This window comes from Piliocolobus tephrosceles, chromosome 16, assembly GCF_002776525.5.
Source record: "Piliocolobus tephrosceles isolate RC106 chromosome 16, ASM277652v3, whole genome shotgun sequence".
In the NCBI taxonomy this organism is placed as follows: domain Eukaryota; kingdom Metazoa; phylum Chordata; class Mammalia; order Primates; family Cercopithecidae; genus Piliocolobus; species Piliocolobus tephrosceles.
Window position 1 is genome coordinate 10230536 of NC_045449.1, and position 17795 is coordinate 10248330.

Genomic DNA, 17795 nt, shown 5'->3' on the forward strand with positions numbered 1-17795 from the left:
GGAGGCAGGGGTGGGGAGATGATTTGCATAACATCTGAAAATAGAATTTTGGCAGCTTTTGTCAGATGCCAGGAGTCTTGGGAAGGGCACGGATGCTAAAGAGGAAAAAACAAAAGGAAGTATTTTGGGAATTCCCAATTTGTTCTTGGCACCAGACAGGAATTCTAGTTCACTAAGAAGATTTTTCTCTGCATCCTCAACCCCTTCAGCCCATCCTTCACCTTTCTCTGAACACATTCCTGAACTTTGTGAATGCCTGGGGCTATTTTGAGTCTGAAGCAAGCCCTTATGGGTCCTGGTGGTTCCCTTGGGTTGACCTCAGGAGAGAGAGAACGTTTACAGAGCAGGTGAGCTTAGAGTGTGTCTACATCCTCCATGGAGTATGGTGACAGCGGCCAAAGCCCTCTGGGGACCAGGGCATGAGGGATTCCACTAAACCTTGGCCTGGACATTGTTTCTCACCTGTATTTTTTGGCCTTGACCATTTTTTTTTTGAGACAGGATCTCACTCTGTCACCCAGGCTGGAGTGCAGTGGCAGGATCACAGCTCACAACAGCTTTGACCTCCCAAGTTCAAGTCAGCCTCTTGAGTAGCTGGGACTACAGGTGCGCACCACTATGCCTGGATGATTTTTTATTTTTTGTAGAGATGGGGGTCTCGCTGTGTTGCGCAGGCTGGTCTCAAACTCCTGGATGCAAGTGATCCTCCTGCCTCAGTCTCCCAAAGTACTTGGATTACGGCACCTAGCTGGCCTTGACTTCTGCTACCTAGGTTATGCTGGGGGAGCCTGAGGTAATGCTGCTTCTGTGGCTTTGTAGACCTCTTCATTTATATATTTGTTCATTCATTCATTCACTCATTTATTTATTTTACCCTAAAATAATCACATGAAAAACATTTTGTGTGTATGTGTGTGTTTGTGTGCACAATTGCTGATGGGGAAGGTGTCTACAGCTTTCATGGGGTTGACAAAGGTGTCCCAGACCCCAAAGAATAAAACAAGACAAAACAAAACAAAAACAACAAACAAAAAAACCCCCACCTGTATGGAGGGGTAAGAAGACTGAATTAGCATTTGTTGAGGCTGGTCTATGCCAGGTGCTATACTAAATTTTTGTATATGCCAGGTGCTATACTAAATTTTTGTATTTTTTGTTTGTTTGTTTGTTTTGGAGGGAGTGTAACTTTTTAAAATGAAATAATAAAAAAAATCACTGTAGGAAATTTGAAAACATAATGAGAATAATATAGAAAAAATTGCTCTGGGCTCGGACCTAGTTCAATGCGACATGGCCAAACGTACCAAGAAAGTCGGGATCGTCGGTAAATACGGAACCCGCTATGGGGCCTTCCTCCGGAAAATGGTGAAGAAAATTGAAATCAGCCAGCACGCCAAGTACACTTGCTCTTTCTGTGGCAAAACCAAGATGAAGAGACAAGCTGTGGGGATCTGGCGCTGTGGTTCCTGCATGAAAACAGTGGCCGGCGGTGCCTGGACATACAATACCACTTCCGCTGTCACGGTAAAGTCCGCCATCAGAAGACTGAAGGAGTTGAAAGACCAGTAGACGCTCTTCTACTCTTTGAGACATCACTGGCCTATAATAAATGGGTTAATTTATGTAACCAAAAAAAAAAAAAGAGAGAATAATATAGAAAAAAATGTCCAACCATACAAAGAGCTCTTTAGTCATTGTGGATCTGTTATCTTCAAACCATCTTCCTATAAAACTGGACACTTCACACTTCTACAACTCCCTGACATGGTTCTTTTGAGACGGAGTCTTGCTCTGTCGCCCAGGCTGGAGTGCAGTGGTGCGATCCCGGCTCACTGCAAGCTCAGTCTCCCGGGTTCACGCCATTCTCCTGCCTCAGCCTCCCAAGTAGCTGGGACCACAGGCACCCGCCACCACGCCCGGCTAATTTTTTGTATTTTTAGTAGAGACGGGGTTTCTCCGTGTTAGCCAGGATGGTCTTGATCTCCTGACCTCATGATCTGCCCGCCTCAGCCTCCCAAAGTGCTGGGATTACAGGCGTGAGCCACCGCGCCCGGTCCCTGACATGGCTCTTATTCCTAAGTCGTAGAAGACTGAGAGGCTGAAGCCACGCCCCTCGTACCTGGAGGCATGCAGCCTTAGTTATCAAGGATGGCTTTTAGGGGGTGAGGAATACACTTAGCTACCAGAGTAAGGCAAGTTCTAGGATTCAGGAATACAGGACTGAGGGTCACGAAGGAGCAGGAGGGAGTCTTGAAGGGACCCCTCCAGAAAGGTAATAATTCGGCAGGTCTTGAAGAACCAGCCCAAGTTGTTTAATGGTTACAGAGTTTCAGTTTTACATGATGAAAAGAGTTCTGGAGCTGGATGGTGGGTTATTTCAAATAATGAAAGTTCTGGAAATGGATTTGGTAGATGGGAAAGAGGGAATTACTGAGATACGGCTTGGGTACAGGGGGCACCGATGGGGCAGGAACAGGTACTGCATCTCATAGAAGCTTGATCCCACCTTGAAACTGACACGATTCTGCCACCATGGAATGGCTATTAATGCATTTTGGAATTTTTCTCACCACTGTAATTCCCATCGTATATTTATTGCTGCTTCTTCTGGAGATACCAACTTTACATGGTATAAAATTGACTTTGGAATTTGCTCAGGAAGAAATTTGGCTTGTACTCGATTTTTTTTTTTTTCAGTTACGTGGTTGTTTTTAGCCTCACTTATAGCTATCTTTACCACTCTAAATAATACACTTACCCTCTGCTGCCTATGTTTTCCAACTTTAGATGGCATCAATGAACTTTCCCTTATGGAGGATAAGAAGATCAATGCCGTAACTCATCCTTCACCTCTCTTCCGCCCCCTCCACCCTAACTCCTGACATCTGTCCATGGGATGCTCAGTTTTAGCTTGTCAGAGTTTATAATATTTATATTCTGTTCTGTAACTGAAACCGGGATTTTAAAAAAGTTGTGATAAAAAAATACATAACATAAAATGTGCTGAATTTGCTGTCTTAACCTTTTTTTTTTTTAGAGGGGTCTTGCTCTGTTGCCCAGGCTGGAGTGCAATGGTGGGATCTCGGCTCACTGCAACCTCCACCTCCCAGGTTCAAGTGATTCTCCTGCCTCAGCCTCCTAAGTAGCTGGGATTTCAAACACCTGATACCATGCCCAGCTAATTTTTGTAGTTTTAGTTGAGGCAGGGTTTCACCATGTTGGCCAGGCTGGTCTCGAACTCCTGACCTCAAGTGACCACCCGCTTTGGCCTCCTAAAGTTTTGGGATAACAGGCATGAGCCACTATGCCCGTCCATCTTAACGTTTTTTTAAATGTACAGTTCAGTGTTAAGTTTTCACATTGTTGTACAGTCATCACTACAATCCAGCTCCAGAACTCTTGTAAAACAGAAACCCTGTAACCATTAAACAATTCAGGCCAGGTTCAGTGACTCACGCCTGTAATCTAAACACTTTGGGAGGCTGAGATGGAAGGATGGAGTGCAATAGTGGGATCACAGCTTTCTGTAATCTCGACCTCCCGAGCTCAAGTGATCCTCCCATCTCAGCCTCCTGAGTAGCTTGGACCACAGGCGTGCACCTCCATGCCTGGCTAACTTCTGAGCCCAGGAGTTCAAGACCAGCCTGGGCGACATAGGGAGACCCCCCCTTCCATCTCAAAAAAAAATTAGCCAGGTATAGTGGTGCATGCCTGTAGTCCCAGCTACTCAGGAGGCTAAGGTAGGAGGATCACTTGACCCAAGAGGTCGAAGCTGTCGTGAGCTATGATTGCATCACTACACTCCAGCCTGGATGACAAAGCAAGACCATGTTTCAAGAAAACAAACAAAAAATACAAAACCCCCCACAACACTCCATTTCACTCTCCAAGTCCCTGGCAACCACTGTTCTTTCTGTCAGTATGATTTTGATCAGTCTAAGTACCTCCTATAAGTGGAATCATACAGTTTTGCATGTCTGTGTGACTGGTTTATTTCACTTAGCATAATGCCCTCAAGGTTCATCCATGTTGTACCATATTGCAGAATTTCATTTCTTTTTAGGCTGAAGAATATTTTGTTGTAAAGATATACCATATTTTGCTTATGCATTTATTCCTCAATAGACATTGAATTGCTTTCACCTCGTGGCTATTGTGGAAAATGCTGCTATGCGTGTGATTGTACATCTATCTCTTTGAGACTCTGCATTCAATTCTTTTGTGCATATACCCAGAGGCAGAATTGCTGGATCATGGCAATTTTATTTTTGATTTTTTGAGGAACCTTTATACTGCTTTCCATAGAAACTACATTGTCTTACATTCTCACCAACAGTGCACAAAGGTTCCAATTTTCCCACATCCTTGCCAACTCTTGTTAGTTTCTGATTTTTTTGATAGTTGCCATCTGATCAGTGTAAGCTAATATCTCATTGTAGTTTTGATTTGCATTTTCCTAATGATGAGGGATATTGACATCTTTTCATCATTAGGGAAATGCAAATCAAAACTACTGTGCTTGTTGGCCATTTGTATACCTTCTTTGGTGAAACGTTTACTCAAGTCCTTTGCCCATTTAAAAATCAGGTTGTTTTATTGTTACTGAGTTGAAGGAGTTCTTTATATATTCTGGATGTTAACCCCTTACCAATTACATGTTTTGCAAATATTTTCTCCCATTATGTAGGTTGCCTTTTCACTCTGTTGATTGTGTTGTGAGACGTACAAAAGTTTTTATTTTTATGTAGTCCAGTTTATCTATTTTTACTTTTATTGTCTGGGCTTTTGGTACCATATCCAAGAAATTACTGCCAAATTCAATATCATAGAGCTTTTTCCCTATGTGTTCTAAGAGTTTTATAATTTGGGGCCTTTGATCTATTGAGTTAATTTTGTATATGGTATATGGCAAAGATGCAATTTCATTCTTTTGCATGTGAAAATCCAGTTTTCTCAACACTATTTGTTGAAAAAACCACCCTTTCCCTATTAAATGATCTGGTACTGTATTAGTCCATTTTCACACTGCTATAAAGAATACCTGAGATCAGAGAGTTTATGAAGAAAAGAAGTTTAATCAACTCACAGTTACACATGGCTGGGGAGGCCTCAAAAAACTTTCAAACATGCTGGAAGGGGAGGCACGTCTTACATGGTGGCAGGCGAGAAAGAGTGTGTATGTGAAGGAGGAACTGCGAAACACTTACAAAACTGACTCATTACTCACTACCATGAGAACAGCATGGGGGAACCACCCCCATGATCCAGTTACCTCCCATCAGGTCCCTCCGTTGACATGTGGGGATTATGGGGATTACAATTCGAGATGAGATTTGAATGGGGACACAGAACCAAACCATATCAGTACCCTTATTGAAAATTATTGACATTTCTGTGAGGTTTTATTTCTGGGCTCTCTATTCTAGTCCATTGGTCTATATGTCTGTCTTTATACTAATACCATACTATTTTGATTACTGTAGCTTTGTAGCAAGTTTTGAAATCAGGAAGTATGAGACTTCCAACTCTGTTATTTTCAAAATTGTTTCAGCTATTTGATGTCCCTCAAGATTCCATATGAATTAAATTAAGTTTTCTGTGCCTTGTCTATAGATTGACTCTAAAAAGTGAAAACCAACAAAAGACACTAACTATTTTTCATTGCTGAGCCAAGCAGTGTAATCAGACCTGTAGAGAGGTATACTTGCGTGTTAGGGTGGTCCTAATGAAGTACCACAAACTGAGTGGCTTAAACAAGAGAAATAAATTTTTTCATGGTTCTGCAGGCCAGAAGCCCAAGATCAAGATGCTGTCAGGGTCATCCTTCTCTAGGGCAGGGACTAGGGGAGGATCAATTCCAGACCTCTCTCCTAGCTTCTGGCTTTTGGCAGCATAAACCCAGTCTTCACATGGCATTCTCCCTATGTGCATATCTGTGTCCAAATTTCCCCTTTTTATTAGGACACTAGTCCTATTGGATTAGGGCCCACCCCAATGACCCTAATTAACTTAATGTTAACTTAATTACCTTTGTGAAGAACCTATCTCTAAATAAGGTCATATTTTGAGGTCCTGGGGATGAGGACTCCAATCCTTTTTGGGGGACACAATTCAACCCATAACAAGAGGAAATGTAATCCTATCTCACTAACTCTGTTCCATTTGATGGAAAATTCCCAAGTGTCAAAGTCAAATGGACACCCTTTCTTTACACTCCATCAAAATCATGTCATATTTTAGTTTGCTTCATACTTGAATAGAAATGTTCTGGTTCAGATTTTAGTTTCTAATTACATTTCTTTTTCTTTTACATAAATAAACAAATAAAAAACTGTTAAGTTTCACCTTACCAATAAGTTCATCCATGTTCTAAATTATATCATTATGACTAAATGCGGGACCCTGACAATCTAGGTTCAAATTCCAGGTCTGTCAATAGCTCTTTGGGCATATCACTTAAACTCTATACTTCAGTTTTCCCATATTGTTAGTGGAGTAAGAATGGTATCTAACTCTTTGGAATGTTGTGAGGAATGGAATGAGCATACAAGAAGATTTAGAGCAGTACCTGGCACAGAACAAGCACTCTCAACAAATATTCACTATTTACTGTGGCATACTATTTGTTGAAATAAAACTGCCTTCTCTTAAAAGACATGTTCTTCTCAGTGCCCCATGAGTCTTTTGGTAGAGCCAACATTTCCGCCTGCCTTGTTCTTCTTTAAGAGTGTCTTAGCTGTTTTTGTTTGTTTATTTGTTTTGTTTTGTTTTGAGATAGAGTTTCACTCTGTTGTCCAGGTTGGGGTGCAGTGGTGCGATCTTGGCTCACTGCAACCTCAGCCTCTCTGGTTATAGCAATTCTCGTGCCTTGGCAACTAGCTGGGATTACAGGCCTCCACCACCATGCCTGGCTAATTTTTTGTATTTTAAGTAGAGATGGGGTTTCGCCATGTTGCCCAGGGTGGTCTTGAACTCCTGGGCTCAAGCATTACACCGGCCTCGGCCTCCTAAAGTGTTGGGATTACAGGCATGAGCCACTGCACCTAGCCAATAATGCCTTAGCTATTCTTGATCTTTTACTTTTCCTTATAAAATCTGGAATTATCTTTTAAACTCTGTCAATAAAAAAGAAAGAGACAGAGAAAGGCAGAGATAGAGAGAGACAGAGTGAGAGATGCATACAGAGAGGAAGAGGGAAAGGAAGGAAGAAAGAAAGCTCTGTAGAGACTTTTTATTTAGATTGCACTGAATCAATAAATCAATTTGGGGGGAATTGATATCTTTCTCATAGAGGTCTTATACATGCTTTGTTTGACTTACTGCTAAGAACCTGATTCTTTTTATTTAATTAGAAACAGCATAGTTTTAAAAAATAATTTTCAACCTTTGAAATGATTTGATGCTTGTATATACAAGTACATAGTGAGAGCCCTCTTTGTTTTCGGTTCCAAGAGCCATTTCAGTATACCTCATTGCATTTAGTGTGTTTTGATTTTTGAAAACAGCTACCTTGCTAAACCCTCTTATTAATTCTAATATTTTATATATTGATTCTTTGGAAATTTCTTTGTATACAATCAACAAATAATAATTTTGTTTTTTCCTTGAGTCTTCTAATCGATGAATGTGGTATACCTTTAAGTCTTTTAATCAAATACTTCTGTGTAGGAAAAAACCTCTTGCATGGTGAAAGGCATCTTGAAGATAAACTCCAATGATGACCAATGTTTAATTCCTGCATACCAAGGTGGTCTGCAGCCAGGTCTTAAAACAATACCTGTAGCACAGATAACCCATCATAAAGATGGTCACCTAACCTCTCCAGTGGTCATGAGTTGCAGTAAGAAAGTCTGAGATATGACTAGCTGTACCTGTTTTACCATAAAAGCTTGCTATAGAAAATATATTTTCTGAAAGGTGGGTATGGGTATCCACTATGTCATGGCCACCAGAGACATCACTTCTGTTCATAAGTCCCCATTAAATATTTCTTCCTGAGAAAATGGATTTGTCAGCCTCTTTCTCTGGCTTCTCAGCTCCCTTGGCCTTTGGATGTAGGTTTGTATAGACCTGCTCACCTCAGAACACTCTTAATGAGAGTGTTTTACGATATTTCTCATAGAGGTATTATACATGCTTTGTTTGACTTACTGGGTGAACCTGATTCTTTTTATTTAATTAGAAACAGCATAGTTTTAAAAAATATTTTTCAACCTTTGAAATGGTTTGATGCTTGTATATACAAGTACAATTTACTTCTGTATTTTATATCAAAAAAATTTTATAGCCAGGCGTGGTAGCTCATATCTGTAATCTCAGCACTTTGGGAGGCCAAGGTAGGAGGATCATCTGAGGCCAGGAGTTTGAGATCAGCCTGGGCAACATAGTGAGAGCCCTGTCTCTACAAAAAAGAAAAAGGAAAAAGGAAAAAAAAAAAACTAACTAGCCAGACTTGGTGGTGTGTGCCTGTAGTCCCACCTACTTTGGTGGCTGAGGTGGGAGGATTGCTTGAGCCCGGGAGGTCAAAGCAGCTGTGGGCTGTGGTCGTGCCACTGCACTCCAGCCTGGGTGACAGAGCAAGATCCTGTCTCCAAAAAAAGAAAATTTTAAACCAACAAAAATTACAAATAAACATTTTACTTGAGAATAATTTTAGATTTATGGAAAAGTTGCAAAGATGGTACAGAGAGTTCCTGTATACCCCGAACACAGCCTTCCCTAATGCTAACATCTTACGTAACCATGGTACGTTTGTCAAATGTTTGTACAGTACGTACGTTGCACGGTACATTTGCAAACAGATCAACATTAGTGCATTACTAACAGGTAAACTCCAGGCTGTATTTGGATTTCACCAGCTTTTCCACTAGTCTTTTTTTTTCTGTTCCAAGAGCCAATTCAGTATACCTCATTGCATTTAGTGCATTTTGATTTTTGAAAACAGCTACCTTGCTAAACCCTCTTATTAATTCTAATATTTTATATATTGATTCTTTGGAAATTTCTTTGTATGCAATCAACAAATAATAATTTTGTTTTTTCCTTCCCAATCCTTGTATTTTAAATTTCTTTTTCTGGCTCTATTATATTAGGTAGGACTTCTAGTACCTTGATGAATAGAAATTATGATGGTTGGCATTCATATCTTATTCTTGATCTCAAAGGAAACGCTTTCAACATTTCCTTAATCTGATGTTTTTGTAAAACTTTTGTAGAGACTGTTTATCACATCATGGAAGTCCCCTTTTATTCCCAGTTTAAGAGGAAGCATTTCAAAAAATCATCAATGGCTATGAATTTTATCAAATATGTATTTTCTGCATCTATTGAAATGATCATATGAATTTTCTGCTTTTATCTGTTTATGTAGTGTATTAAATAGATTCTGTAATGTTAAATTAAATTTAAAAGACTGGAATAAATCCAACTTTATATCAGGTTATATTATCTTTCTTATATATTGCTGAATTCAGTTTGCTAATATGTTTTTTAGGATTTGTTGCATCAGTGTTCATATGTGAAATTGACCTACAATTTTTGTTTTGATATCAAGGTAATACTGGCCTCATAAAATAAGCTGGGGCATGACTTTCTTGTCCCCATTCCTCCTCTGGAAAAGTTTGAGTAAAACCAGAATTATTTCTTCCTTAAACGTTTCACTCTTATCAGTATTTAAAGACAAGAAATACAGCAATCCTGGCTTGGCGTTGTGGCTCACGCCTGTAATCCCAGCATTTTGGGAGGCCGAGGAAGGCAGATCACCTGAGGTTGGGAGTTTGAGATCAGCCTGACCAATGTGGAGAAACCCCGTCTCTACTAAAAATATAAAATTAGCCAGATGTGGCGGTGCCTGCCTGTAATCCCAGCTACTTAGCAAGCTGAGGCAGGAGAATTGCTTGAACCTGGGAGGCGGAGGTTTTGGTGAACTGAGATCGTGCCATTGCACTCCAGCCTGGGCAACAAGAGTGAAACTCTGTCTCAAAAATTAATTAATTAATTAATTAAATCTAAAAAAAGAAATATAGCAATCCTGACATGAGTGTTTCACAACCATCCTCACTGCACTGTTTTTTTCCAGAGCCTCAAAGCATCTCCTCATGTATTACACTAGTCATTTACAGTAATAAGTAGGGCACAGATACAGCTTCTCTGCTCTGGGCTCTGTAATCCTGGAAGCAATGGGAATACCGCAGATCATTTACACCAGTCTTCCCTTAAGCCTGGTGGGTAACTAGTTTCTGTAAATTTGCAGGATATGCGATAGGGTTATGACCCCATATACTTGCTTTTTTCTGGGGAGGGAGAAGACAGGGGATTATAGAAAGCGAAGGTATAGGGTCCCTAGAACCAGTGCAGCAGCTAAATTCACATTCCCTCCAAAGCTGTTAGTGGACGTATTGGCTGGGAGCAGAATCAGCATAGTAGTGTGGGTGTGATAAGGGGTTCTCCTTGTTCTCTAATTCTAGGAGTCTCCCTCCATCCCCCTCTTCTCCCTGCTGGCTCAGACATGCTCAGCCCATTCAGTGATGGGGAGAACAGGATGTGACACTTCCCCTGGCATTCTAGGGGAGCTGTCCAGGGCACATTCCAGGAAAGGAAGTGGGAGTTTCCTTTTCCCTTTTCCTCCACTGAACCCTGGGCATGTTTGCTTCACCGGGGGCGGGTTGAGGCTGTGCTGAGAGAGGAGTAGAAGTAGATAACTGCTGGCCACAATAGACTTCTTCAAGGTTTAGCTAAAAGGTTCCCCAAAGTTTGGTCTCTGGACCCCTTTCACTCTTAAAAATTATTGAAGACCCCAAAGAATTTTCGTTTATTTGGGTCCTCTCTGTTGAAATTTACCACACTAGACACTAAAACTGAGAAATTACAAACAATACTAATTCATTAAGATAGCAATACTTAATGCATTACCTTAATATAATCTATTTTTATGAAAATGACTATTTCCCCCCGCAAAAAAATAGTGAGTTGAAAGTAGTATTGTCTTACATTTTTGCAAATCTTTTTTTTTTTTTTTTGAGATGGAGTCTCGTTCTGTTGCCCAGGCTGGAGTGCAGTGGCTGGATCTCAGCTCACTGCAAGCTCTGCCTCCCGGGTTCATGCCATTCTCCTGCCTCAGCCTCCCCAGTAGCTGGGACTACAGGCGCCCGCCACCTCGCCCGGCTAGTTTTTTGTATTTTTTTTTTTTTTAGTAGAGACGGAGTTTCACCGGGTTAGCCAAGATGGTCTCGGTCTCCTGACCTCATGATCCGCCTGCCTCGGCCTCCCAAAGTGCATTTTGCAAATCTTTAAAACTTGAAGTTAGCTGATTCTCAAGTCTGCTTCTATATTGAATCTTTAAGCCTTTTTTATGGCTGAGTAGTATTCCATAGTGTATCTGTACCACATTTTCTTTATCCAGTCCACCATAGATGGGCACATAGGTTGATTCCATGTCTTTGCTATTGTGAACAGGGCTGCAATGTACATACAAATGTATGTGTCTTTTTGGTAGAAAATAAGTCGTTTGGTAGAACGATTTATTTTCCTTTGGGTGTATACCTAGCAATGAGATTGCTGGGCTGAATGGTAGTTCTAAGTTCTTTGATAAATCTCCAAACTGCTCTGTATTTTTAGTGAGACAAGGTTTTGCCATGTTGGCCAGGCTTGTTTCGAACTCCTGACCTTTTTAAATTGCTGACTCAAGTAAACCTCCCACCTCAGCCTCTAGGTGTGAGCCACTGCGCCCTGCCCTGCTGGAGTCTTTAGGGTTTTCTAGGTATAGTATCATATTGTCAGCTAAAGGAGATAATTCGGCCGGGCGCGGTGGCTCAAGCCTGTAATCCCAGCACTTTGGGAGGCCGAGACAGGTGGATCACGAGGTCAGGAGGTCGAGACCATCCTGGCTAACACGGTGAAACCCCGTCTCTACTAAAAAATACAAAAAACTAGCCGGGCGAGGTGGCGGGCGCCTGTAGTCCCAGCTACTTGGGAGGCTGAGGCAGGAGAATGGCGTAAACCCGGGAGGCGGAGCTTGCAGTAAGCTGAGGTCCGGCCGCTGCACTCCAGCCCCGGCGACAGAGCGAGACTCCATCTCAAAAAAAAAAAAAAAAAAAAAAAGGAGATAATTCGAGTCTTCATTTTCCTATGTAGATGCCTTTTATTTTTTTTTCTTGCCTGATTGCTCCGGCTAGGACTTCTAACTATATTGAATAGGAGTAGTGAGACTGGGCATCCTTGCCTTGTCCTTGTTCTTAAGGGAAATGCTTCCAGCCTTTGCCCATTGAGTATGACGTGGTTTGGTCATAGAAGGCTCTTATTATTTTGAGGTATGTTCCTTTGGTGCCTAGTTTTTTGGGGGTCCTTATTATGAAGGGATGTTGGATTTTATCAAAAACTTTTCCTACATCTGTTGAGATAATCATATGATTTTCATTTTTAACTCCATTTATATGATGAATCACATTCATTGATTGTGTATGTTGGACCAATCTTGCATCTCAGGAATAAAGCCTACTTGATTGTGGTGAATTAACTTTTTGATGTGCTGCTGGATTCAGTCTGCTAGTACTTTGTTGAGGATTTTTGTATCTACGTTCATCAGGGATATTGGCCTGTAAGTGTCTTTTCTCATTGTGTCTTTGCCAGATTTTGATATCAGGGTGATGCTGGCTTCATAGAATGAGTTAGGTAGGAGTCCCTCCTCCTCAAATTTTTGGAATAGTTTCAGTAGAATTAGTGCCAGCTCTTCTTTGTAAGTATGGTAGAATTCAGCTGTGAATCCATCTGATCCAGGGCTTTTTTTGTTGGTAGGTTTTTAAATTGCTGATTCAATTTCGGAACTCGATATTAGTCTGCTCAGAGTTTCAATTTCTTCCGAATTCAATCTTGGGAGGTTGTGTGTTTCTAGGAATTTATCCATTTCCTCTAGATTTTCTGGTTTATATGCATAGAGGTGTTCATTACAGTCTCAGGATTTTATTTTTTATTTCAACAGTTCTTGGGGGAAAAACAGAATATTTTTTATTTCAATAGTTTTTGGGGAACAGTTTTTTTTTTTTTTGTTACATGAATAAGTTCTTTAGTGGTAATTTCTGAGATTTTGGTGCACCTGTCACCTGAGCAGTGCATACTGTACCCAATGTATAGTCTTTAATTCGTCACCACCCTTCCCCTTTCCCCCTAAGACCCCAAAGTTCATTATATCATTCTTATGCCTTTGTATTCTCTGAGGATCTTTTGTATTTCTGTGGGATCGGTTGTAATGTCATTTTTGTCGTTTCTGGGTGCTTATTTGGATCTTCTCTCTTTTTTCTTTTTTAATCTACCTAGTTGTCTATCACTCTTGTTTATCCTTTTGAAAAACAAAGTTTTGGTTTTGTTGGCCCTTTGTATGGATTTTGGGGTCTCAATTCCTTTAGTTCTGCTCTGATTTTAGTTATTTCTTTGCTTCTGCTAGCTTTGGGGTTAGTTTAATACTGTTAGAATATTCTTCATATTAAGCTAGAGTCTGGGTCCTATAACTCTCATCCACTGCTCTGGACCTGTCTTTTAATCTAGATCAGTAGTTCTCACTGTGTGGTTATAGTACCAGCAGCATCAGCACCTCCTGGGAGCTTGTTAGCAATCCAGATTCTCAGGCCCCACCCCAGAGCTAGTGAATCAGAAACTTTGGGATGGGGTCGGCAGTCTGCATTTTAATAAGCCCTCCTGGTGATTTCGAGACTTGCTGAAATTTGGGAACCACTATTCTGTACACAGTTTCTCAAACCCTCTGTGGTAAAGGATCCTCCCACCTCCATCCTTGCTGGCCATGAACTCGATGTCACCACAGCATTAAATTGCTTCAAAAGTGTCCAAACAGCCAGGCGCGGTGGCTCACACTGTAATCCCAGCACTTTGGGAGGCCTAGGCGAGTGGATCACTTGAGGTCAGGAGTTCGAGACCAGCCTGACCAACATGGTGAAACCCTGTCTCAACTAAAAATACAAAAAATTAGCCAGGTGTGGTGGCACCTGCCTGTAATCCCGGCTATTCTGGAGGCTGAGGCAGGAGAATCGCCTGAACCTGGAAGGAGGAGGTTACAGTAAGCTGAGATCGCATCATTGCACTCCAGCCTGGGCAACAATAGTAAAACTCCATCTCAAAAAAAAAAAAAAAGCATCAAAATTCTCTCAATTTCTTATCCTATGGAAGATCATTAACAAACAGTTCGGAAGATGAGCACTTGTCGCTGGACCACAACTTGAGTGGCAGTGCTCCAGATCTGCACTTCTCAAACTTAATGTGGGCATAAGTCACCTGGGGATCTTGTAAAGGATGCTGTAAGGGATTCACTACATCTGGGAGGGACCTGAAATTTTGTATTTCTAAGTGCCCGGGGGATATTGATGCTGCTAGTCCATGGACCACACTTACAATAGCAAGCTCTAGACTAGAGCAGTGCAGAATACATGTGATATCTTTTCTCATGAGTGTCTATGTAATACTTGAAGCTAATCATCATCCTCCCATTCTCCAAGCTTCTTCTCTAGGCTAAATATGACCGGTTCTCTCAACTCTTCCATGTCCGCGATATTTCCAGATCTGCTCCCCGCACCTTACAGGCTGGCCCTACAGATGCTATCTGTTCTCTGCCCCTAAGCCAATGCCTCTTCTTCTCTTTTCTTATTCTTCCTCCCCACCCTCTCAGCATTTGTAGCTGTTTTGTTCAGCGTTTCCTGGGCTTGCTCCAGCCCTTGGGGGATTTTCAGATGGCTCAGGCTTCTGGGAAGCTCTTGCAGCTGGAGGAAGGAAATTACCCCAGAGCTGGACAGTGGAATGTGCATCTGCCTAACCTGGACTCTTGCCCTGGTGTGCCTCCTGCTCTCACTGATCTCTCAGGCAGCTCTCACTGCCTGCCCCATCCAGAGTCACCTCAATTTGACTCAAGTAACCTGGACTTTCCTTCCTCCACTCACTCCTTAAAGCATCCTGGGGAACTTAAGGGGAAAGGAGGATAGCATAGAGAGGTGAGAGGGGTTCTTTGTTTGCTCTGGAGAGGAGCTTCTGATGAGGTCAAGACCCTTCTCAAGGATGCCCCATCTCCACTAACGCAATGTTTCTTCTTTCATCTCTCAGGACTGCTCAAAGCCAAGCTCAGTCCCTGAAAGTCAGTCTCGAGCCAAGGCTTTGTTTTCAGAAGTTCTTATAAAATGTCTTTTCTGGGAAGGCGTGAAGGGATTGAGCCCTCCCAGAAAGGATTGGGTCTCACTCCTTAACATCTCAGCAAGGATTAATCTGTCAAATTAGTGAATAATTTGCCTACCCCAGAGGGCATAAAACTCATAGGTAGATAACTTAAAAAAAGGATACACAGTTTTACAGAGAAATGAAGACTTAAATAAATTAGAAGTTCCATTTCATTCCCCTGAATGTTGGCTTTTCTGACATTTCCATACATTTTCACATGGTTATGATTAGTATGAGTGTATTAATGTAGACTTCTTTCATTTAACTTCTTTTAGTATGCATTAATATACGCATCTCAAGGCAGTCAAATGTGGTGTGCGGTTTTGCCCTTTAGCAGGTACATAACCCTCCAAGTAATCCTAGAGTAGCATGGTGGTTGTAAACTCAGGCCCCATCACTTACTAGCTGTGTCACGCTGGGCGAATTTTTAACCTCTCTGAGCCAAACGTGTAAAATGAGGATAAAATAAGAATGCACAGCATAAAGGTTTTGTGAGAATTAAATAAGCTGAGGCATGCGAAAACTCCTAAAACAGCACCTAGCACCCAATAAGCACCCAATTAACTTTAGCTGCTATGATTATAATTATTACCACAGCATATTCAGGCAGTCATCTGTTTCTAAGCATTTTAGGTTATTTGCAGTTATTTTGTTATTATAAAAAAGTTGTTGTGAACCTTCGTCCTTTCTGGCAGCCACGTAAAGATTGCCTTGTCTACTAGAAGATATTAAGATGATAATGAGAATGCCAAGATAATATGAGAAGAGAATGATTATAATAAGCAAAGGGCTCGGAAAGGAAGCATTTGCTAGGGAAGGAAGAGAGCAAGTGAGGCAGGTCAGATGAATTTGGGATATCTTTGAGAGGAAGGCACTTCAAATTCTTGTCATTTATTTCACTACGGTGCTCTCTGTGCTTGGAACAGCTTGATATGGTTTGGCTCTGCGTCCCCACCCAAATCTCATCTTGAATTGTAGCGCCCATAATTCCCACGTGTTGTGGGAGGGGCCAGGTGGGAGATAATTGGATCACGGGAGCAGGTTTCCCCAGTACTGTTCTCGCGGTGGTGAATAAGTCTCACGAGATCTGATGGTTTTATCAGGAGTTTCCGCTTTTGCGTCTTCATTCTCTCTTTGCCTGCTGCCGTCCACGTAAGATTGGACTTGCTCCTCTTTGCCTTCCACCATAATTGTGAGGCTTCCTCAGCCACGTGGAACTGTAAGTTCAATTAAGCCTCTTTCTTTTGTAAATTGCCCACTCTGGGGTATGTCTTTATCAGCAGCATGTAAACAGACTAATACACAGCTCTTGGCACATCATAGGTCCTCTGTCAACTCCTGGTTGAATGGATGAGTTGTCTGCTAGCTTCAGCAGGAGCCGCCAACCTGCTGTGGGCGGCCCTGGGTCCGGATCCCAGCCATGTCCAGAGTTTTCGAGTCCAGATGTTTTGTCTGGCGCCACCCGAATCTCTCCTTCCTGAGTCATGGGACGAGAAACTCCTGGCTGGGGGCAGTGGCTGTGAGCAATGGTCTCTTTCTCCTCCTGTCAGCAGTGAGAGGCCTCACATGGAATTTGGGTCATGGGGGTGGGGGTGGGGAATGATATTCATTAAGAGAAGTTGGACTCTTAGCAGGAATTGAAGGACGAGAGGTGTCTGCTGGGTCTGAGTGCCCGCTGGTTTAACAGCAAGGGAAGAAAGAGATATAGCCTGCATCTTAGAATCTTAGCAGCACTGTCTCTTTCATGGGAAAAGGACGAGTGAGGATAAGTATAGAAGAGGGGGAAGTGCCTACTGGCATTCCTAGATAGCTTACTTTGGGGGTGGGGGGCATTTGCAGCCATCGTGTGGTTTTGTCTACACAATGATCCAATGGGAAGGCGTGACCAGCTGAAATTTAAAAGTGAGAAATAGACTCAGTGCAGTCTGGTGAGCCCTCATCATGGTATTCCTTGTCTCTTTCCACACTGTTTCTTCTGGGAATAGGAACTTGACCTAGTAGTGGGAGGGGTAAGAAACACCCCTCTTGACTCTCAGTTCACGCAGTCTGGGTGGAGCTGCTTCCACCCAAAGCTTCAGAGGTGGGCTCATGAATCAGATCTGATTCATCAAAGTACCACATCCTCCTACCACCTCCTGACCAGGGGCACTTGATCATGCTAGGCAATTAGAGCCTATGAGAATCAGCCCTAGGGTTTTTGCTGGAACTATCTTTAGGCTCCTAAGATTTTTAAGATATAGGTTAGTGGCCTGGCCATTTTGTCATCCTAAAGGGATCACCTTCTTGGGAACAGAGTTAATTGAGAGGAAAGTAGAACTGAGAGAAACAAAGAGAGAAGGGATTAAGAAATTGTCTTAAAACCCAGATCTAACCATGAATCCGTGGATGGAGTCAGCCTGAAGATTGACTACCCTTGGAATTTTCATTTAGGTGGGCCAATACATTTTCCTTTTTTTTTTTTTTTTTCCCCGAAAGACTTGTAGTTGACTTTCTGTTCCAGTTGAAGGAATTCTTATCATAGAGTATAGCAGTGAAGTTGAGACTTGGTCAGCATAGTTTACACTTGTCTTTCTGCCTTCCCTCCC

At 41.9% G+C, this 17795-nt stretch overlaps 1 protein-coding gene across 1 annotated transcript; it reads left to right on the top strand.

Moving 5' to 3' along the window:
* The first annotated feature begins 1268 nt into the window (after positions 1-1268).
* Positions 1269-1628, top strand: LOC111525461 (60S ribosomal protein L37a-like). The gene has a single exon (XM_023190879.2). It carries the CDS (start codon positions 1291-1293, stop codon positions 1567-1569), a length of 279 nt encoding a protein of 92 aa, XP_023046647.2. The 5' UTR covers positions 1269-1290; the 3' UTR covers positions 1570-1628.
* The last annotated feature ends 16167 nt before the right edge of the window (positions 1629-17795 follow it).

What these genes read in the sequence shown, in the direction of transcription:
- LOC111525461 (XM_023190879.2), top strand. Translation starts at nt 1,291, where the DNA reads ATGGCCAAACGTACCAAGAAAGTCGGGATCGTCGGTAAATACGGAACC.